The sequence below is a fragment of the Abramis brama genome, assembly GCF_963993115.1.
Source record: "Abramis brama genome assembly, chromosome: 15".
NCBI classification, from domain to species: domain Eukaryota; kingdom Metazoa; phylum Chordata; class Actinopteri; order Cypriniformes; family Leuciscidae; genus Abramis; species Abramis brama.
In genome coordinates this window covers 1459558-1482582 of record NC_139977.1, presented here as the reverse complement: position 1 = coordinate 1482582, position 23025 = coordinate 1459558, and the positions used below count along the sequence as shown (strand labels likewise).

General features: G+C 39.3%; 1 protein-coding gene across 1 annotated transcript in view; it reads right to left on the bottom strand.

The window, feature by feature from the left end:
* The window catches only part of slc22a21 (solute carrier family 22 member 21), a 47656-nt gene that overhangs the window by 6112 nt on the left and 18519 nt on the right, over nt 1-23025 (bottom strand). Inside the window, exons 6-7 of the mRNA XM_084137824.1 lie at nt 21692-21789; nt 1935-2149 (exon numbers count right to left, since the gene is read on the bottom strand). Coding sequence (XP_083993950.1) covers nt 1935-2149; nt 21692-21789 — 313 coding nt within the window. The remainder of the gene's footprint in view (nt 1-1934; nt 2150-21691; nt 21790-23025) is intronic.

The window sequence follows — 23025 nt, the reverse complement described above, 5'->3', positions numbered from 1 at the left end:
TAAGCAGGCGGATCCCTTGTGTAAGCAGCGAAATAGAAACAGTCTCCCCCAGTTGGGCAGTATCCTCGTGTGCGCCGTAGACCGATAATGTGGTCGAGCCTGGGCCTCCTCTTTGGGATCTGTAAGAAGGTCTTCTGCTGCCACAAGAGAGCTCGAGATGATCCCCAGACTGCAGGGGCTATTGTGGAGTGTACCCTCCCCGTTGCTGAGATACCTTCTCTTCTCCATGCTCTGTTCAGGCTCAGGCAGACTTCGGAGACTATAGCACGGCTAATACTTTGCAGCCGTTATCTAGTTTCCTCTAGTGGGCGTAGTTCACCCTTCACTTATCGGTCTCTATGTTAGGGTCTTTGTTAGGGTTTCTAGCCTAGTCTGGGGATCACAGTCTTGGGTGAGTGGTGGATTCCCCTCACTCAGAGAACCCATCTCTGGGCCCTGGGGAGAAGTGGTTGCTTCCCTTCTAACTGGTTGAGGGCTGGCCTTGTGAGATGCTGACTCTAGGTCAGACGGGGTGGAGCATTTTAGGGGATGAGTGGTGTTTAGGGGTTGAACCAGATCACCCTACATGTATTTAAGACATGCCATCCCCCTAGTGGTGGATTTCTAAGTAGGCAGTTTCCTTATGTTTCATGAAGCATGGCTGCCTCCCAACAGGTTGAGTTTACAAGCAGACGGCCCTTCATGAGTCACTAAGGGTGAAGCTGTCTCCCCCTGATAGCGGGCCCTTAAGTAGACAACTCCCTTAGGTCATGAGTGACATGAGGTCATGAGGCGAGGAAACTATTGCTTTCTTGTGCCAGTATTCCCTTAAAGATAATGTCTGGCATGATGTCAGGCTGACCTTACCAGTGCCAGTATTCCCTTAAAGATAATGTCTGGCATGATGTCAGGCTGACCTCACCAGACCTTGAGCTCCATTCGTCTTAGGGCTTGGAGCTTGTGTGGTGGGACTAGTGTTACTGGCAGCTATAAGCTGTTTTCCTCATGGGGACCAAAAAATGTCCCCACTAGGACAAGGATTTCGGATATTGTCATCCTTGTGGGGAAATTTTGTTCCCATAACATGGGTTTACCAGGACCACACACACACACACACACACACACACACACACACACACATACACATGCACACAGACACTGTCATCCACACACACACACACACACACACACACACACACACGCATGCACACATACACACAGACACTCTCATCCACACACACACACACACACACGCACACATACACATACACATGCACACAGACACTCTCATCCACACACACACACACACACACACGCACGCACGCACACAGACACTCACACATACACAAATACTCGGTTTAGCTATCTTTGTGGCGACTCCCCCATTGCCATAATGATCTTTATACTGTACAAACTATCCCGTAACACAATCCCTAAACCACCTATGACCTCCCCATCACAGAAAACTTTCTGCAATTCTACATTTTCAACAAAAAAAACATAATTTAGTCTTTTGTGGGGACTGCTGGCTGGTTCCCACAATGTAACATAAACCTGTACAAACACTCACACAGGCACACACAAACACACACACACACACACACACACACATACACACACACACACACACACACACACACACACACTTTATCAGATCAATGAGGCCTACAATCAATCAGTTCCAAAAAGAAACACCAAACCTTTCCTAATTGAAACAAGCTGACAAAAAGATGTTAATATTTGGTGATAATATTAGCATAACTAGAGATTTATAAGCTCTTTTTAAAAGGCCGGTCATTTTTGTCTGGGAACACAAAGAGCGTTACAGGGTTTTCAACACAGCATAAGGGTTAAACACAATCAAAAGTGAACACTAAACCTTCTATTCAATAAACCTGCTGAAACTGATCTTTTAATGAGTATCTTGCATACCAGATTACAGTTAAATGTCTCACGTTGTGGTATGAGGTGTATGAAGAGAAGAAGCACCCCCCCGAGGGACAGGGTGGAGGACAAGCAGAGGCGGCGAGGCAAGCGGCGGAGCATCAGCCAGGCCATGAGGAGCGCCGGCACCTCCACCACTGCGGACAAGAAGCAGTTCAGGAAGATGTTTCCGTGTAGACTGGACGTGTTCAGAGACAAGGCACAGTATCCACTCGAAACGGCAAACCTGACAGGAGAAAGTGAGCGAGTGAGCGGCAGGTCCATGCATATGATATACAGTGAGGAAAATAAGTATTTGAACACCCTGCTATTTTGCAAGTTCTCCCACTTGGAAATCATGGAGGGGTCTGAAATTGTCATCGTAGGTGCATGTCCACTGTGAGAGACATAATCTAAAAAAAAAAAATCCAGAAATCACAATATATGATTTTTTAACTATTTATTTGTATGATACAGCTGCAAATAAGTATTTGAACACCTGTCTATCAGCTAGAATTCTGACCCTCAAAGACCTGTTAGTCTGCCTTTAAAATGTCCACCTCTACTCCATTTATTATCCTAAATTAGATGCACCTGTTTGAGGTCGTTAGCTGCATAAAGACACCTGTCCACCCCATACAATCAGTAAGAATCCAACTACTAACATGGCCAAGACCAAAGAGCTGTCCAAAGACACTAGAGACAAAATTGTACACCTCCACAAGGCTGGAAAGGGCTACGGGGAAATTGCCAAGCAGCTTGGTGAAAAAAGGTCCACTGTTGGAGCAATCATTAGAAAATGGAAGAAGCTAAACATGACTGTCAATCTCCCTCGGACTGGGGCTCCATGCAAGATCTCACCTCGTGGGGTCTCAATGATCCTAAGAAAGGTGAGAAATCAGCCCAGAACTACACAGGAGGAGCTGGTCAATGACCTGAAAAGAGCTGGGACCACCGTTTCCAAGGTTACTGTTGGTAATACACTAAGACGTCATGGTTTGAAATCATGCATGGCACGGAAGGTTCCCCTGCTTAAACCAGCACATGTCAAGGCCCATCTTAAGTTTGCCAATGACCTTTTGGATGATCCAGAGGAGTCATGGGAGAAAGTCATGTGGTCAGATGAGACCAAAATAGAACTTTTTGGTCATAATTCCACTAAACGTGTTTGGAGGAAGAAGAATGATGAGTACCATCCCAAGAACACCATCCCTACTGTGAAGCATGGGGGTGGTAGCATCATGCTTTGGGGGTGTTTTTCTGCACATGGGACAGGGCGACTGCACTGTATTAAGGAGAGGATGACCGGGGCCATGTATTGCGAGATTTTGGGGAACAACCTCCTTCCCTCAGTTAGAGCATTGAAGATGGGTCGAGGCTGGGTCTTCCAACATGACAATGACCCGAAGCACACAGCCAGGATAACCAAGGAGTGGCTCTGTAAGAAGCATATCAAGGTTCTGGCGTGGCCTAGCCAGTCTCCAGACCTAAACCCAATAGAGAATCTTTGGAGGGAGCTCAAACTCCGTGTTTCTCAGCGACAGCCCAGAAACCTGACTGATTCACATTTGCTGTGCTATTGCTCAGAAAACAGTTCAAAGGCCACAAACAATCAGTGCTTAAAATAGAAGGCTATGAAATAGTTTCTGCGCTAGATGTAAACAGTTCCGTTCACATAAGAAAGTAGGTCATGCTCTGTAGCAACCCATGATGTAATAACTGCACACAGTGTAAAAACTGCACATAATGTAGTAAGTATTACATTTTAATTGTAATAAAATGTTCATAATGTAATAATTTTCTCAAAACAAATAAAATCTTAAGCTCATAATGTTTTAACAATCTTTACATTATGAAAAATTTATTACATTACAAACTCACCAAAAACCTGTCATATTTTCATAATTGTAATAGCTTTTACACGTAAAAAAATATTACAGTTTTTTTCGATTGCTAAACGACAGTGAGCACAACTGAAGCTACATGTGCAAAACTCTAACTACAGTCTGCACTACCAACAGTCACCTGAGCTGAACAGTTCACATCACCTGCAAAACTCACTCCAAGCAACACAACTCTGAACACACGGCTCAAAACAGGCTCAGTGCAGCCAAACACTCTGCACAACCCTCACTGAGATAACACACACTGGCACTCAGAACACACACACACACACACACACTGGGATAACACACACTGGCACTCAGAACACACTGAGATAACACACACTGTCACTCAGAACACACTGAGAGTAAAAACACTAGCATCAAACACCAATACAGAAAATCTTTACAGTTTGAACAATTTCAGTGACTTCATACAAAGTAATATTTTCTTCAAAGAAAAGAGTGACATTCTTTCAAATGATTTATTTACAGTAAATTTTTAGAACATAATTCTTTAAGGTAAATGAAAATTAGCCGTTTGCTTCAATAGTCTGTAGTAATTTACGGAATTACAGTAATGAGAAAAAAAAGGTAGAAACTAAAAGTACATACTGTAATTCAAACAAATAATTGAGGGGCTGATCCTGCCTCTCTCTAGCATCAGGCCACAGTCAGCAGTGTTTGAAAGGCACAAGGCTGAAATCTGTTCTGTTTTGAATGTGTGGTTCACAGTTTTGACAGCAGTATGTGAGCATTTGAACATAGTGCTGTAAATCCACAGTGTTGTGCAGGTTGTGGTTAAAGTCATGGGATAAGTGTGTAGAGTTTTGAAAACTGTGTTCAAGCAATGAAAAACGAACTAGAGTTTGGTCCACATGAACTGCTGCTGTGCAGACTGTAGAGTTTTGCACATGTGACTCCAGTTGTGCCCACTGTCGTTTAGCAATCGAAAAAAAAACTGTAGTATTCCCTTACAGTACATTTTTTTAAAATCTAAATCCAGTCTTACACTACCTGCGAAATGCAACAGATTTCAATTTGCATGCAATTATTATTTTTATAATATTTGTATTTACAGTTTTTCTCAATTGCTAAAACACTAAAACCCATTGGCTGAACAAAGTTCTCAGTTGCCTGAACTCCTTTAGCTAATTGTGCAGTCTGTTGTCAATACCTTAAACCATTTCACATGGTAAAACACAATTTGCAGATCTCACTTAGACTTTTCAGCAAAACTCTAAACACATTCTGCACTGTAATGCACACGTCATCCATACTGGTAAACACAAGTGGCAACAATCAAATACAAATAGAGAACACGCGTCATTGATTGAACACAACCACTCAAAACTGATTTACAGTTTTTCTCAGTCGCTTTGGTGCATTTCTCACATCACTATTTACATTTGCACAACAGTTAGTTCAACCTCCACAACATTTAGTCATTTGTGCACATCATAGTAGCAGTTTCTCATTCCTTCCAACAAATTGCAAATGCTTTTGGACATGCATCAATTGCTTTCATACAACTCTCTGCTCTTTTATAACATTATCATTTGCTTATGTCATGTCAGTCAAAATTAACTATACTTGTGAATGCTGAATAGTCATTCCATATAAAACTAATAGTCCTCATTTCATTGCTTGAGTCATTACATACAAAAATGTTGAACTAGTTGTCAAAATCTGTCATTAAAAAAAAAAAAAAAAAAAAAAAAATCCTGAAAAAGTCTCCTACAGTTTTTCTCAATTGCTTTGGCTCAGTTCTCAAATGATTTTTTTATTTCCCAAAACATTAAGTTCAGATCTCTGAACAATTCGCTTCTTTTTCACATCAGATTGGAATTTCTTATTGATTTGAGCAAATTGTAAATGCTTTGGCACATGTGTGCAAAGAGTACATACAACTGTCTGCAGTTTGGACAACAAATAATTGCATATGGCTTGTTGATCAAAACTGATGACTCGATTCTCACTTACACTGTCAAACACTTCAGAACTTCTCAGACATTTTTTATTGTGTAAGCCATCACATTCAAAACGATCTATTCAATTATCATAATTAGTATACATGAATGTATATTCTAAAATATATCTGACATTGACATTGTTTGTAATGTCTGCTAAATTGGCACATGACCTCTAATTGCATTCGCAATCTAATTGCAAATTACCTCTAATATGAATCAACCATTTAACCATTTAACCAATCAACTTTGGGAGTATATATATATATATATATGTAGATTGCCCACAGCACAATCACTGCTGTAGAAGTTTTTGAGAATGGAGGACGTTCACAACCCTGAACTGCAGCAACATGCTCGTGGAAGAGCAATTGGAAGGCATGTAAGAATACGTGGTGGTGGTGGTGGTGGTGGTGGTGGTGGTGGTAGAGGAAGAAATAATCGAGGAAGAGGTGGAAATAGAAGAGTCAGAGTCTCTGATGAAATCAGAGCCACACTTGTGGATCATGTCATAAATCATGGTTTTACAATGGAAGAGGCTGGTCGAAGAGTACAGCCTAATGTAAACAGGTCCACAGTGTCATCAATTGTGCAAACCTTTCGTAGGGAAAACAGGTAAATATGTTTTTTTTTTGTTTTACAGTATGTAAAGTATTTTTACAGTATAAACAACAATATTGTAAAGGTAAATGCAAGTCTATTTGTTTATTCTATAGAACTGCACGACAACCTCGCGCTGGTGGCAGAGCAGCAGTATTTAACCAACTGCAAGAACAAGAAATTTGCAACATGGTCATAGCCAACAATTCCATCAGGCTAAGAGAGATCCAAAGTGCAATCATAAATGACAATAATGTCTTTGCAAATATAAATTCTGTCAGCATTTCCACCATAGACAGAGTTTTAAAAAGACATCAGATGACTATGAAACAGCTCTATAAGGTGCCATTTGAGAGGAACAGTGAAAGAGTCAAGGCGTTGCGGTACCAGTATGTCCAGGTAAACCATTGGTGTGCACTTAGTGAGTTTTCCTGTTTTTCTAAGATGCCTGTATTACTTTACTGTAAGTTTCAGAAACCCATAAGAAAATACATTTACTGTTACATTTTTTTCTGTGTTTCTTCATAGAGAATCATGGAGTTAGAAGTACATGAAACGACCCACATTCTTGTTTTTGTGGATGAGGCTGGGTTTAATCTGTCCAAAGGCCGGAGACGTGGTCGCAATCTCATTGGACACCGAGCCACAATTGACACACCAGGCCAACGTGGGGCCAATATTACAATGTGTGCTGCCATTTCAGAGAACGGTGTGAGCACATATTCCACACATTGGGCCCTATAATACCCAACTTCTCCTGGCCTTCCTAAATGCACTTTACAGAGACCTGATTCCAGAACAAGAAAGAGGTTTAGTTAGACCACATGTGCCTAATTATGTTGTTGTCTGGGATAATGTCAGCTTCCACCGAACCAACAGTGTTAGGGACTGGTTTGCTGCACATGAAAGGATAACAGTGGAATTCCTTCCACCATACTCTCCATTCCTAAATCCAATAGAAGAGTTTTTTTCAGCATGGAGGTGGAAAGTGTATGATCATAGACCACAAAATCAGATGTCTTTGTTGGATGCCATGAATGCTGCATGTGAGGACATCACAGCTGATCATTGCAGGGGATGGGTGCGGCATTCAAGGAGATTTTTTCCACGGTGTGTGGCAATGGAAAACATCAGATGTGATGTTGATGAAAATCTTTGGCCTGACCAACGTGAGCGACAAGATGTCCACCAAGAATAATTTGTTTGTTTTGTTTTTTTTCCCATGAATGTTATTTGTTGTTTATGTATTTGTGGTAATACACAAATATGAAATGTAAAGTGAAATCTTGTTACTCTTGTCAGTTACTTTACATGTACAGTAAATACACTTGTATTGTGTATATACACATGAAGTACAAAAATAAACACTGTAAAAATACAAATGTTCATAGACTTTTCTTTTTTTTTTTTTTCTACATACTATTGACTTTTCTCAACAAATATGAGATTTTTGTTTAAACCCTTAATTTTCATGGTTGACTGTTGTGGTGAAAAAACAACTAAACATTTTGACCAGTGTGGCTCACACAATGACAAAAATACTTTAGATTTTGGTGGCCTTGGCCAAATTATTGACACAATAACTAGGTTTTGAAGCATGAATTAAATGTTTTGGGTGAGTAACTACATTTTGCAGACATGCTATAAAGTTTTAAAGTTCCTGCAAACAGTTGTGACATTTGCACTCACAGTTTAGAGAATGTTAAGACTGTTTCGAAAAATGTGCCAAAGCAATTGAGAAAAACTGTAAATTGAACAATTTGCAATTGAGCAAGAGATGATATTCGCTGGGATGTAGATGAAATTATGTGACCAGACAGAGAGGAACGTCTGGATGTGCATGAATGATTACAGTCCTATGTATGTTGTATGTTCAGTTCCAATACAGTATATAGGCCTACTGCAATATTGTGTACAGTTGTACACAGCTCTACCCAAAGGGAGTTTATGTTTGTTGTAAATAAGGGTGTATTTTTTCTTTTGCACAATGTTGTGAACAAATTAGAATTGCAAAGAGCATATGCAGTAAAAATGTGAAACATACATATTCAGTGTCTTGTACTCAGTTACCTCACTAAATACAGTAATGTGTAACTTTACTGTATTTTTCAAATGGCTGTGCAAATAGTATTTAGTGCTGTATTGAGCATTTCCAGGTAGTGTCACCAAGATCTGACTTTTATCATTGGAAAACATTTACAGAGTAAACTGTCATAATGAAAACATGACAAAGCCATTTGACTATCTTGTTCATAAACAATGGTGTCAGGACTTTTCATCTTGATGACACTGACACTGTCATTGACATGAATACTTGCGTTTGAGGAATGAGCTCTCCATTTTGAGCAAGTGACACGCTTTTGCAGGTTATCAACTAGGTTTTGCAGTTTGTACTAATTGTTTTGAGAACTGCATTAACTGTTGTGCAAATGTAAATAGTGTTATGAGAAATGCACCAAAGTGACTGAGAAAAACTGTAACCTGCTTCAAAAGATGCCCAAAGACAAGAAGAAGCACAGGTCACATGTTTACTCCTTTGATTTTTGTCTCTTTTAGTATTGTATACTGTAGTACAGTGCATTGTAGGCTGTATACTGTACAATGAACACATTGTACGACCCTGAACATTGTGCTTTCCATTTGTTAACAGCACTGACTGCTCAATAGATGTTGACTGGTTGCAGGTTCATATCAACAAAGAACAAGAATTACAGTATCACAGAGACAAAGGACAAGTGTGTGAGATGCAGGGTACAGTAAAAATAGGGGTACAAGGAGGAGGAAGAACAAAAAAAATTGCAAAGAGCAAAGCAGAGTAGTAATTTCTGATCAATTTTGAGCTACTATGATAGAACATGTTTTCCTTCATCAAAAGACAATGAGATTAAAAATGTACTTCTTCCTGAGAACTATATGTTGTGAACAATGTGCTTTCTATTTTTTGGTGTATTGTTTACTGACTGCTTGATAGTGTATATCATTTTGATCACTTTGTCTATGATTTGAGAGCAGTGTTTGATTTTGAACACAGGTAAAACTGTTTTGAGGCGAAAGTTTCATTTTGCGAGAGGAGTCAGAGGTTTAGTGAATAGTGCTTGAAGATGAGGTTTAGTGTTTAATGTTTTCAGAAAATGGAGCAAGGATTCAGAAATTGTGTTTTAGCAATTGACAAAAACTGACTTATAACTTAAAGCATTTGTATTCCTTAACAGTACATTTAAAAAATGTAAATCAGTCTTCACCTGCCAACAAAATCCACCAGACTAGTACTATTATTATTATTATTATTATTATTACTTCTTCTTCTTGTATACATACTGTTAAATGACAAACAGTGTTAAATACCAATACTGTGTTGTGAAGAAAACCCACAGTATCAATATAGCAATGAGGTGTGTGTGTGTGTGTGTGTGTGTGTGTTTGCACGTGTGTATGAGAGAGAGAGAGAGAGAGAGAGAGAGAGTGTGTGTGTGTGTGTGTGTGTGTGTGTGTGTGTGTGTGTGTGTGTGTGTGTGTGATAAAACATGCTATCTGCTTCAGCCAACAGCAGCACAGAGCACAAGTTAAGCAAACATTTCTTCACTTTACAGCAAAACAAAGCCTGATTGTACATCAGAGAAAAATAGAGTACAACTAACAATCTAACAACTCTAACAAACACACCCCTGCTAAAACGGTTGATGTAAAAAAGAAAGAAAGATCAAATCTGAACTTCTGCACCTTTAATAAACTACTACTACTACTAGTAGTAGTGGTATCAGTAATCTGGTGGATTTTGAAAACTAGATTTAGATTTTTAAAATGTACTGTAAAGGAATATCAATGCTTTATTTATTAATAATAATAATAACAATAAAATTAATAATGATATTATAATAATTGCATGAATATTTAAATCTGTGACATTTTTTTTAATGTACTGTCTGTACTGTACTAATATTTTGTATGTTTGTAAAGCTATTACAATTTTGAAAATATGACATGTTTTTGGTGAGTTTATAAAGTAATACATTTTTCATAATGTAAAAATTGTTGAGTTCAAGATTTTATTATGCTTTAAGAAAAGTATTTCATTATGAACACTTTATTACAATAATAATGTAATACTTATTACATCATGTGCAGTTTTTATATTATGTGCAGTTATTACATTATAAGTTGCTACATGCTCCGTGATTGACTAGGCCACCGCCACCGCCACCGCCAACATCTTAATATCGGTAAACATCCTTTATTCACTAAGATAAAATATTAATAAACTCCTCACCGGCTGCCACTCCAGAATCTGATGATGTTAGGTATTAACCAGGGCCCGGTTTCCCGATAACGCTCACTCTTAGCGCGCTAAGAAAGCTCGAAAGATATATCTTACCAAAGTTGTTTATGTTCCTAAGTGTGTTCCCCGAACCATACCTTAGGAAGCTGCTTAAGATATACCTTCTTACGTGCGACGTTACCGGGTGCTGTCTGTGGCGATGCTGCTGAATTGGTTGATATCGATGGCTCGAGAATCAATTATTCTCTCGTGCAGGGGCTGTTTATGTGAGAAAGCGGTGATCTTTATAAATGAAGCACTTCAGAAATAGTTGAAATTGCAATTTATTATGATTATTGGATATTATAAAAAATAATCCAAACTATAATAGCCTATAATAGCCTAGCCTACATATTTTAAAATTGTATCATATATTGCTGCCACAATAACCTTTTCAAAAATTTACGTGCTTTCTTCTCTTTCCCATTTTTGTTCGCTCAGGTGGAGCTGCGATGAAATATTGTTCTTGTAAATACTTTCCAGCATTTCAGTAATAAAAGTTTACATCTTGCGTACGGTGCTCGGCAGTGATCAAAAAGGATTTAAACAGTGAATTTTGAATCTCTTGTTGTAAACTCAGAGATGTGGATTCAGACGGCAATTAAATTACCGTACGACCTGTTTGTCAAAAAACAGAAGGTTCTAATTTGGCCAGGGATTTTTACGCGGGTTGGGTGAGAAAAACACTGATATTATGGATTCGGACGGCACTAAAATCACCGACTTACCCCTGTAAATGTTTAAAATACCGGACGAGCCCAAGAGAAACAATATTAGCATCCGAATAGGACTTAACTGACAGTAGCCTATGCTTTCACTGGCCTTTAAAAGAGCCTTTTAATTAAATTAATAATATTGTATAATAATATAATTAAAAATCTAACAACAATCAGTGTAATGACAATTTTATTCTTTGCATGAAAACACTTGAATTAGCCTAACTGAACACTGTCTGTGTGTATTAAAACTTCAGAATTATATTCGTATAGACCTGCAACAGTGATAAGGTAAAGCTAAGAGTGGTCCAGACCAACCTTACGAAAGTGTGGTTTAGCGAACGAACGTTTCGGGAATCGTGCCATAAGGTTAAGAGAGAGGTTAAGGAATAGGTTAAGAACTACTTAGAGATAAGAACGCTTTGGGAAACCGGGCCCAGGCTATTCCAGTTTGACCTGACACCTCCCAACTAATTGGTTGTCACTGGCTAGACCGGTTAGGATATAAGTGATCTACCCAGTTGGACAAGTATAGTGCTCGGGCTCTTCTCCTTGGGTCCCATGGACACTGGATAGTTGGTTCTCGCTTTCAAGGGCTTTGTGATCAGAACAGGATAACTTGGGAAGGTTCAGACATTGACATCTCTTACTATTCCTTTGCTGTCTGGATTAGCACTAATTACTCTGCTAAGCTTAAATTGCTCCCTGAGTGTAGTTTGATTTGCTATTCAGACAATGTTTTCAATCGCAACTTACTTCTTAAGAACAAGTTAGGACCTGCAAGCTGCCTCCAGAATTTATCCACAACCGACTGCATTGCTTGGAGACATTTGAATGGGTAAAAAACATTTCTTTACATCACCACTTTGGGATGCTTACCCTAACAATAGTGCACTGGGTGTCATGTACTGGATACAATCTTCCTGGGTTTGGACCCTGGCATCGATTGGCCATTTGTTAGCGAGATTGGCTGCAATTTCAAGGGCTGATTGACCAGACTTGTCCATGTCCTCAACGAATTTGTGCAGTCCCTGTAAAACTGGTCTTGCTCCACTTAAACTGGTATATAGATCTGAATAGATATTCCTGGGATAGCCCCTGTCTGCAGCAAATCTTTTAAATGCCATTAAAAAGCTTTCGGTTGATTGGGTATTGGCCAGTATGAATTGCTCTACTCGACATACAGCAAAAGACAACACCCCAGACCATCAGTGATATTCTTTTCTTGACGTCATCTTTCACACAGTAGGGTTCAAAGAGATCTAGGGCCAGATTTACTAAACGGGGCAAATTGGCGTGAGAGCGCAATTCCACAAATGCGCCGATGAGAGTGACAAGTTTTGCCTGTGAACGCGCAAATTAAAGAACACAGACACAGTCCAATAATTTACATAATGACCAACTCAATCTAGTAGTGCAAATTAGCGTCGGGACCACAGATAACACAGGTGAAAATGCAGACTGTGAAATCCTAGCTAAAGAAGCCACAGTACGTTGAAAATAAAGGGTTGCAAGAAGTTTTCTATTTCTATTTCTATTTTCTCCCTTCTGCCTGCTCTCTGTTCTCTGCAGTGTCTCCTCCTAGCAGCAACAATTGCAGCCATGTCGCAAAATGGGTTAAGACATGCTTTTTTGGGGGCGTTAAATAATGCCGCAAAAACTAATAAATTGACTAGCGCAAACATTAGTAAATTGCATTGCGTGATTCATTTAAATACTCTCCTTCCATAAATTTTGCATTTGAAAGGGAAACTCCTACAAACGCACATACAATAAGGTCAGCCGCAAAAACAACTCACGCCTCTTCAACGCTAACTTTAGTAAATCCGTGTCTTTAGTAAATCCCGACAGTAGTTTTTTAACACCCAGAGGGTTTGCGCTGATGAAGCTGTTAGTAAATCTGGCCCTACTGTTGTAAACTCAAAAGGTGCACAAGGCTGCGATCTCTCTGGTGGTAAATCACCCATCACTTGCTGACATTTCTTTGCTTTTTCTACACTAAACACAACTTGCGACAATCCTTTTGGGCTATTCTCCTGCTTGTAATGACCCAGGCTTTCCTAATCCTAAGAAGACTTTCTGTCAATTCCTTGTGGCTTTCTCCATTTGATTCTCGGGATAGCAGTGTGGACACCCAGGCCCTGTAGGGTCGGGATCGGGATGACAACTTGATCTTCTTTAAAGACCTGCACTCTGCCACCGCAAACCAACAGCCAAGGGCGTAACTTTGGGTCTACCATTGGGGGGGGTTAAACTCACGGCATATTTATTAATTTATTTATTTATTGAATAATTTTCTTGTGTAAAAGGTAACATGCTAATTTGCCGTTCCTGTTTTAGAAATACATTGTGATACTTTTACTGATTTAGGCTACTTAACGTAAATGCAGCTGTTCACTTGACTATTTATGCCATAATGACACAGTAGTTAAATTAAGTGTTTAAGCACTAGCCAGCAGTGGCAGCTTCTACTTAATTGATTTTTTGTGTGTGTTCAATATCTTATGAAAAAAAAAACCAAGAACTTAAAGATTAATCAATTGCATCACTGTATTGGCACCTACATGCAGCAAATGTATTATGCACAATTCAGCTCTCAATACATTACACAATACAGGGTGGCACAGCTTGCACCTTTATTCTGAACAGATTTCACATATTGGTGGGCATCACCAAAACTCACCATCCACTAACAAAATCTTTAAGTTTAACTGTTAAAATGTATTTTATTAACATCACATTTTAAAAACTTAACATCAAATAACAGCATTAAAAACTTTCAAATAGAGAAAATGAAAGTGCAATTAAAGCACTAAGTGATGTTTTTCGGGTCCCTGCCATTGTGAAAATAGTTATGTTGACTTTGTTGAGTACAAGCTAGGACTCGGTATCTCTATTCCTGTGTTGATTGGAAATAGAAGGAATCATAATGAGCGTGTAACTAATAAAATAAACCTGGCTAATTTGTTAATTGTACTACGTCAACCTACTAGTTTAGGATCCCCTATTATATCTATTAAATTGGCCTTACTTAACATCAGATCCCTTGCCAACAAATCATTCTTGGTAAATGATATTATATCATCTTATAATTTAGATTTCATGTTTCTCACTGAAACGTGGCTTACAGAGGACAGTCGTGCTACTATCCTTAATGAGACAGCTCCTGAAAAATTTGGCTATATGACTACGTGTCGAAATGGTAGGAAAGGAGGAGGGGTGGCTGCCTTATTTAAAGATACATATCAGTGTAAAGAAAATAAATTAGGTTATTTTTCTTCGTTTGAATATCTTTGTTTTACATTGAAGGGCACTCCCAAAATTCTATTTTTAACGATTTATAGACCACCACGATACTCTAATTTTATTGATGATTTTGCTGAATTACTCTCTATTATATCGGTTGATTCTAAGCTGTTTATCATTACAGGGGATTTTAACATTCATATTGATAATAGTACAGATAATAATGCCAAAGAACTTTTTGCACTTTTAGACACTTTTGATCTTACTCAACATGTGAAAGAGCGTACACATACTCATGGTCACATTTTAGATCTGGTTATCTCTAAAGGTCTTGATATTTCATCTGTTATGGTTAAAGATCTTGCCCTGTCTGATCATTTTTGTGTCTTTTTTGAATCATTTACTACCCTGAATTTGCCAGTAAACTCTGTTTCTATTAAGAAAAGGTACATTACTGAGAGTACCAGCGCTCAGTTCATAGAAGCTATAGCCAGATCCCCTACAATAAGTGTTGAGTCAGTTGATGCTCTCTTGGATAATTTTAATGCTAAAGTATTGAATGTCATCGATCGTGTTGCACCGGTTAAGGTAAAGAGAAATATGAGCAAACAGAAATCACCATGGAGAACCAACATGGTGGTAAACACCCTTAAAAGAGAATGTAGGAAAGCAGAACGCAAGTGGCGGAAAACTAAACTACAAATTCACTATGACATCTATAAACAAAGCCTTGGCAATTTCAATAATGAGTTACGCAGAGCCAGACAGCAACATATATCGGAAATGATCAATAATAGTATTAATAATACCCGCACTCTATTTGTCATGGTTGACAAGCTTATAAATCCAATACAGCATATAGCACCAGAATTTACATCCACTAGGAAATGTGATGAATTTGCGTGTTATTTTAGTGAAAAAATTATAAATATTAGATGGATTATTAGTACTACACAGTCTAACACTGATTCTCTACCATCACTACAACCACCAAGACATAACTTGGTTACTATGTCACATTTTAATGTAATTGATCAAAAACTCCTAGAAGAAATAGTTAGACATCTTAAATCTTCCACGTGCTTCAGATTTTTTTAAAACAATATTTAGCTCTATAGCAGTAGATCTGCACCAAATCGTCAATAGTTCTTTGCAATCAGGCATTTTTCCTACGTCCTTGAAAACCGCTGCCATTAAACCCATATTAAAAAAGAGAACAATGGATGCTTCTATAATGAACAACTATAGACCTATTTCAAATCTCCTTTTTATAGCCAAGATTATTGAGAAGGCTGTTTTTATTCAACTAAATGAGTTTGTGACTTCAAGTGGTCTTTTAGATAAATTTCAGTCAGGTTTTCGACCACATCATAGTACTGAAACTGCCCTAATTAAAGTTTCAAATGATATACGGCTGAATACTGATTTTGGTAAAATAACAGTTCTGGCTCTATTAGATCTCAGTGCAGCATTTGACACTGTAGATCATAGAACTCTTATAGATAGGCTGGAAAACTGGGTAGGAGTCTCTGGGACAGTCCTTGATTGGTTCAGATCGTACCTGTATGATCGGAATTACTTTGTTACCATCGGAAACTCTGAATCTGATAGGGTTGGCATGACATGCGGAGTTCCACAGGGATCAGTTCTTGGACCGCTTCTGTTTAATCTCTATATGTTACCTTTAGGCCAGATTCTACATAACAATAACATTAATTACCATAGTTACGCTGATGACACTCAAATATATATGGCTCTTAATTCTGATGATAACAGTTCAATAGATTCTTTATGCCACTGTATAGACCAAATAAAAACCTGGATGAATCTAAATTTTGTACAACTAAACCAAGATAAAACTGAGGTTATTGTGTTTGGCAACAAAAATAAAAGAACAAGTATTATTAAAGAATTAGATTCTCGGGCCTTTAAAACAAGGGATCAAGTGCGTAATCTTGGTGTTATAATAGATTCAGATTTTACATTTAACAGCCATATCAGAGCGGTCACCAAAACAGCATTCTATCATTTGAAAAATATTTCTAGAATCAAAGGCTTGGTGCCTCAAAAAGACCTAGAGAAGCTCATCCATGCTTTTATTTCAAGTAGGGTTGATTACTGTAATGGTCTATTAACCGGACTTCCGAAAAAGACTTTAAAGCAGCTCCAGCTCATCCAGAATGCTGCTGCTAGATTATTAACCGGGACTAAGAAAATAGAGCACATCACTCCAGTCATTAAAACTTTACATTGGCTCCCAATCAGTTATAGAATAGTTTTTAAAGTAATGCTTTTATATCCTGCTATAGCTAACAAATTTGTGAAATTTTGAATAAAAAAGGTAATAAAAGCAGATCATCAGTCATTCAGCGCTATTGTGGCTGTGGTGTGACAAGCAATGAATGACGCGTCTCCATGGGAACCATAAAGTGATACTACGATCAATAACGGTCGCCTTGAAAAACTTTTAAACTTACGTGTGAAATGGTAAGGCTTACATTTAAATGTGTCTTTGTTTTGTTTTGAGTGTATGGTCAATAAATAAAGGAATTAAAAAGATGGGCACAAAACCTGTTTGTCGCGCCCTTTACAGTCTATGGTCGCGCCCCACTTGTCAGGTCTCTATTCCCCACCAGTGGGCCGCGCCCGCGCCCCACACTTAGCAACTTAGCAATGGGGTACCTCCGTTTGGTCAGGATTTTTCCTCTTTTTGGCTGGTGTCGACCAACAATGAAAAATCGTTGTCTGGCTGCCTTTCAGTGTCCTTTTCATCTTTCCATCCGTTATCATGCACCGTCAGCTTTCTCCAACCATTCATCCCAGCGACTGCGCAAAATAGTGAACAAACTTGGTAGAGAAAGCGGTTTGGGTAATACCAAGTAGTCGGTGCGGTGGGCGGGGGGTACATTACAGATTATTTAAAATATGATACTATCTTTCTCGCTGGCAAATTAAATTAATAAAGAAAACGAACACAAGTATTCATTCGGAATATTTCATACTTATTTTAATCTGAATGATGTGATGATATTGGGGGGGTTATATTAGCTGGATCTGATTTTTGAGGGGGTCATGACCCCCGTAACCCCCGTGCAAATTACGCGCATGCCAACAGCCCATAATCTTTATCCTTATAGACTACCAGCCTGTCTCTGGTGGTGTTTGGGAAGGTTACACCTCCTCCTGAAGAGACTGCCTCCCACTTTGGGTTGTTTAGGGTCCTAGTCCTGCCAAGGAACTTTTTGCTGCTCTCCAAACCCACGCTACTGTTTTAAGTAGTTTGGTCAGATCACTGAAATGCTCCATATTACACAGCTGATCCTGCAGGTGGTCTCCTCGATTCAGCTTGGACTTGGATGAGATCCTCACTTTGCCTGGATCCTTCGGGCGATATCTAGAGTTTTAGTTTGGACCTTGTCAGTGCAGCTGCAAATGCCTTCTTTTGAAGCTTACTGATGCTTTCTCATGCAGTAGATCCTTAGCAGACTTAATTAGTCACTCACTTCCTGACAAGCTCCGGAAAATTGGTCCATTTTGCAACTCTGAATTTTCATCAAAAAGGACTCGCCCCTCCAATGATCACTTCAGCAATGTTTTGTGGACCTGGTCTCCACCACCACTCTTGCACCGTAGTGATTCCTTGGATCTCTCCAATTCTGTTAGCGAGGGACGTTTTATGGCCATAGCTTTCTCGCTGTATAGCACCAAGAACTGTTTGGCTATCAACCAAGTGGTACCATTTACCAACTCTAATTTGGCTATGCTGCTCAAAGGACTTCCACAGATGTGCGGCAAACACTGCTCAGCACATTTCTACTTTGACAGAATCTGCTTTATGGTCTAAGGGAATAAGTATGGCTTTGGACTCCACAAGCTTGGTGACTGAGCCCTGATCAGGGTTCCATCTGAGATACATTGCAGCACCATTAGCGTTTTCACTTCCATCAGAAAACATTATTGCCCATGGTTCATCATTGAAATTTAGGGCAGTTATAGCTCTAGAGAATTTTATTTGGCCAAGGTGGACGTACTCCAAAAAAAGAGCTTAATCGCATCTTCTCTGAGAACGTCGGAAAGGACGGTGTCCCAAGTCTCCTCTGATTGGAACCCTTCCATCCTTTACCTCTTAGAACACTCTTCAAACTAGAATTGCTACCTTCTGCTTGGCTGGAGTCATTAGGCCTACTAGATCGAACACCCCCAACGCCTGACTCAACAACTCTCTAAGTGTCAGTGAATTAGGTCTTTGTCTTCTGACTTGCTCTTATGAGAGATTTTGACCAATTCCTCTCTTTGAAAAATTGATTAATGTCATTACATGGAGCTTGTCCTCTTCTACATCACAGCCAAGATCAAGTGCCTTATTGTCACCGTCACACATTTGGTATGGTAGAACCATATCTATTCTTTGATTTTAACTGGCTTATCCTCAGATTCTACCCTCCCACTTCGACCTGAGAGGTCCCACGGCTTGAGAAAGAATCCTCCAGCTTTTAAGATCAACTTTACATTTGCCACAATAGACTTCAGCTGGTGAAGGTCATTGTGGGACCTGAGAATGTCATCAACATAGCTGTCATGCTGGAGCATTCTGCGCTCTTCCTCAAGGAGAACAAAGGATGTCAAATTGGCAGTTTCATGCATACCCTGCTGGCTTGTCTCCAATATTGACCCTTGAGACCGCATATTCACTTAGCTCTTCATCCACAGAGTCTCATCAAAGGAAGATGCACTTCACGATTTTCCAACCAAAGTGAATTGTATATCTTCTTGATGTCTCCTAATACACCACTCCTGAATCTTAACAGGACAGCACATATCTGATTGAGGAAGTCAATTACTTTCAGTAACAGGTCGTTCATACTGACACCTCTAAATCTTTGACTGCTATTCCAAACAAGACTCAATGGGGTTGTGACTGAGTGAGGATTAGGAACAATAAGATTGGTTACGTACCACACAGGCCAACCCCAGTTAGTGATTGTGTTTTGGGATCATTTTACTGCAGCCCTTCTGTCCTGCACTTGAGTGCTATAGGCAGCCTTCCATTCAGGTTCTTTGGCTAAATGTTTTTCCATTCTCAGGAACGTAGCCTCAACTGCACACCTGTTATTTGGCAAGGAAGCTGGGTCTTCTAACCAAGGATATTTAGCGTGCCGATGTGGCTCTTTGCTGTGGTTGTCCTCCATGATGTAAGTGAGTACCTATCTTACTATTTCGAGTTCTCTCTCCTCAGCAAGTGTCATTTCTTTCCCATCTGGTTGGCAGTTTCCGCTTCGGCTCACATGCTGCGCCAATGGAGTCCCACTTCCACCATTCCAGAATGTTTTGGCTACTGATTGCATTACTTGACTCATGGAATTGGGCCAATGGATTGTGGCAGGCCAATGGACTATACTCTGTTACCTCTTCATATTTCACAGCTGCCATTCCCATTGACCTTTACCATTGACCTTTGACCATTGACTGCAAAGTGTGTTTTGGACATGTGGGCCAATACATCTACCTCCTCAACGAGCTCAGGATGAATTCGTCTAACCGTCTTTCCCAGTGGCCCATCCAACACAAGGTCTCCAACCATTCGGACTCTCTGAGGGGCTAATTGGCCTTCTCGAAGGCTTATTAATAATTCAACAACTTGGGGCCTCACTTCTAATAAAATAATTAACCAGGATATTGAGTCAAGAACCCTAGGGTTCTCTATAGACCTTCACAGAATTCTTTTTTCTAAGAGGGTGGTAAAGACAAATCTTTCAGCAAATTAAAAAAGGCACAAGAGAACCATTTTTACTAGTGGTCTCTGACGTCTGGAGCCTCTTTGCTACTGCTTGTTATAGTGTAATGACTCACTATATGTAAAAACAGCAATGGACATACAGATGTGCAGTTTGACTGAATAACTAAACACAAATCTGTAAGTTGTAACAGGGCACTTATAGGGATGGTTCGGAGTAAAACCATGTCCTTTGCACCATGAACTTGAGCCAAACACTCCCCCAGAAGCTTTTTTCCCTTGGTCGAACATTATTAGAGCTTAGAGCTTATTTAGAGATATCAACAGGATGGCTTAGTGCAGGCGCTAATGGATCCTATGATGTATGTCGTAAATTACCCCACTACCGTATTTTCCGGACTATAAGTCGCACTTTTTTTCATAGTTTGGCTGGCCCTGCGACTTATATTCAGGTGCGACTTATATATCAAAATTAATTCAGACTGAGATGAACCAAGATAAAACATTACCGTCTACAGCCGCGAGAGGGCGCTCTAGTTGGCGGAGTTATTCAGAAGCGACACCATATGAAGAAAATTTAATGGATTCAGTGATGTGGAATGAGATCGCGGGAGCTTGTTGAACTTGTTTACTGGTAACTTGCTTGTTGGACTCCCTGGCTTATGTTAATTTAGCCTATTCAGCCTCCCAGGTATATGTTCTTTATGCTATTGTGTAGCTGAATAACTGTTAATGTGTTGCGTTAACACACCGGACACCTACTCAGCCTGTTGTTCTGTGTGCTACTGTGTAGTTAAATAACTTGCCTTTCCAGATTAAATGTATGTTCTTGGTCTTGGATTTTGTGAAATAAATTTCTAAATAAATGCGACTTATACTCCAGTGCGACTTATATATGTTTTTTTCCTCTTCATGACGCATTTTTTGACTGATGCGACTTATACTCCGGAGCGACTTATAGTCCGGAAAATACGGTAATAATGCCCAGAATGGTACCAAACTTCTACAGTAGTACAAATAGGTTCTGTACTCATAAAACGAGGCATTGAAAAGTGCTAACCCGCACGTCAACCTCACTTCAGTGGTTTGGGAAAAGCACGTAAAAGTCCTGGCAGAAAGCGATGCATAAGGATGTAGTGTAACGACGAATTATTATAAAACATCTCATGCTCATAAAAAAGCTCATAAAACACTTCTATAAGTGTTTTATTAGTACTGTGAGAACAGACATACTACTCTTGTCACATACTGTTTTTTTCCCACTATATATAGTAAGAAAGTATGAGCATCCCATGTCTATCTTGAGTACATGTAAGCGTTCTTACCATACCAGGCACAGCAGGACAGTAACGCAGCGGATGTTGGCGGACTTCACCAGGTCACAGAGACTGTAGGTCTTCAAACTTCCAGCACTTTCCTTTGACTGTAGCACACGTGTAACAACAAACATGTCTTGTTACACAATACTGTCAAAACACTGCATATAGTGTAAGCAAAAGACCATCTGATATCCACAGCTAAAACAATATGAAGCACTCTTATGCGGACAGTCATAATAACATCATAGACCAGAGACCAGCAACCTTTTTATCATAAAGTGCCATTTTTAAGTTTCTGAGTTAATCACTGTGCCCATATATATAAACATATTTTAAATATTCATAATGGCTTACATAGAAATAGTGCAGAACATCTAATATTTCAGAACTAATTCTTTTTTTTTACATTTGTCAAATCATGCATTTTGTCCAGTTTCATCTCTTTCTGTCTTTTCACGATTGGATAGCTATCCCATCAGAGAAAACACATGAAGTGACCAGGCACGGATGAATGGATTTTCCACATGCATCACAGTCATTTTAATGTGTGTGGAATGTTTAATAGGACTAAACATACTTGGTTGAATATCGCCAAAATTTATAGCATTATGTACAGTCACTAACTTGTGGTTGCGCTAATGGTTTATTCATTGACTTGCGCAGTTTAACTCTCACACTTTAACAGTATTTATAACTCCTAACTTAATAAAACAAGCTGTGTTACAATGAGGAATGATTAACTCAAAATGTAGAGCTGTATGCAGGTGGGAGGTACTATATCTGAATGAAATTATGTCAGGATCACTATCATTAAAGATTATTGACAATTAGCATACAGTTTGGATTGGCGGCATGGTTCTGTTCTGGCGTGGAGAAGAGCAGGGAGAGCAGCGATAACCCCCTCAGGGTAAACAGAACAGAACCAACATAAATGTATAGCAGATATGTCATATATATTCGAAGAAGAATATCAGAAGGCCAGTCCTGACTGGACAAGTGGAGCTGGGGAGGGAGGAGGGTAACTAGCTCCTGAGTAACGCAGTAAAGCTGTTGATAATTCTGAATTGACCTTATATATGGAAGCTGTGATACCGTTGTATTCCTATAGGAAGACGTGGATCAGCTGAGAGTCAGCTGATGCAAGCTCGACTGACGTGACTTGCCAGAACTAATGTTTTGCTTGTTTACATACAAGGACTAGATTTTGATTGATAAGCATGGAGATGTTGTGAGTTATTTGAGTCACTGAAATGTAAGGCCTCGGATAACTACTGTTCACTGGCCCACTCTTTCTGTCACACACTGAGCAGAAGATTCAGACATCCTGCCTTTTTATTTTT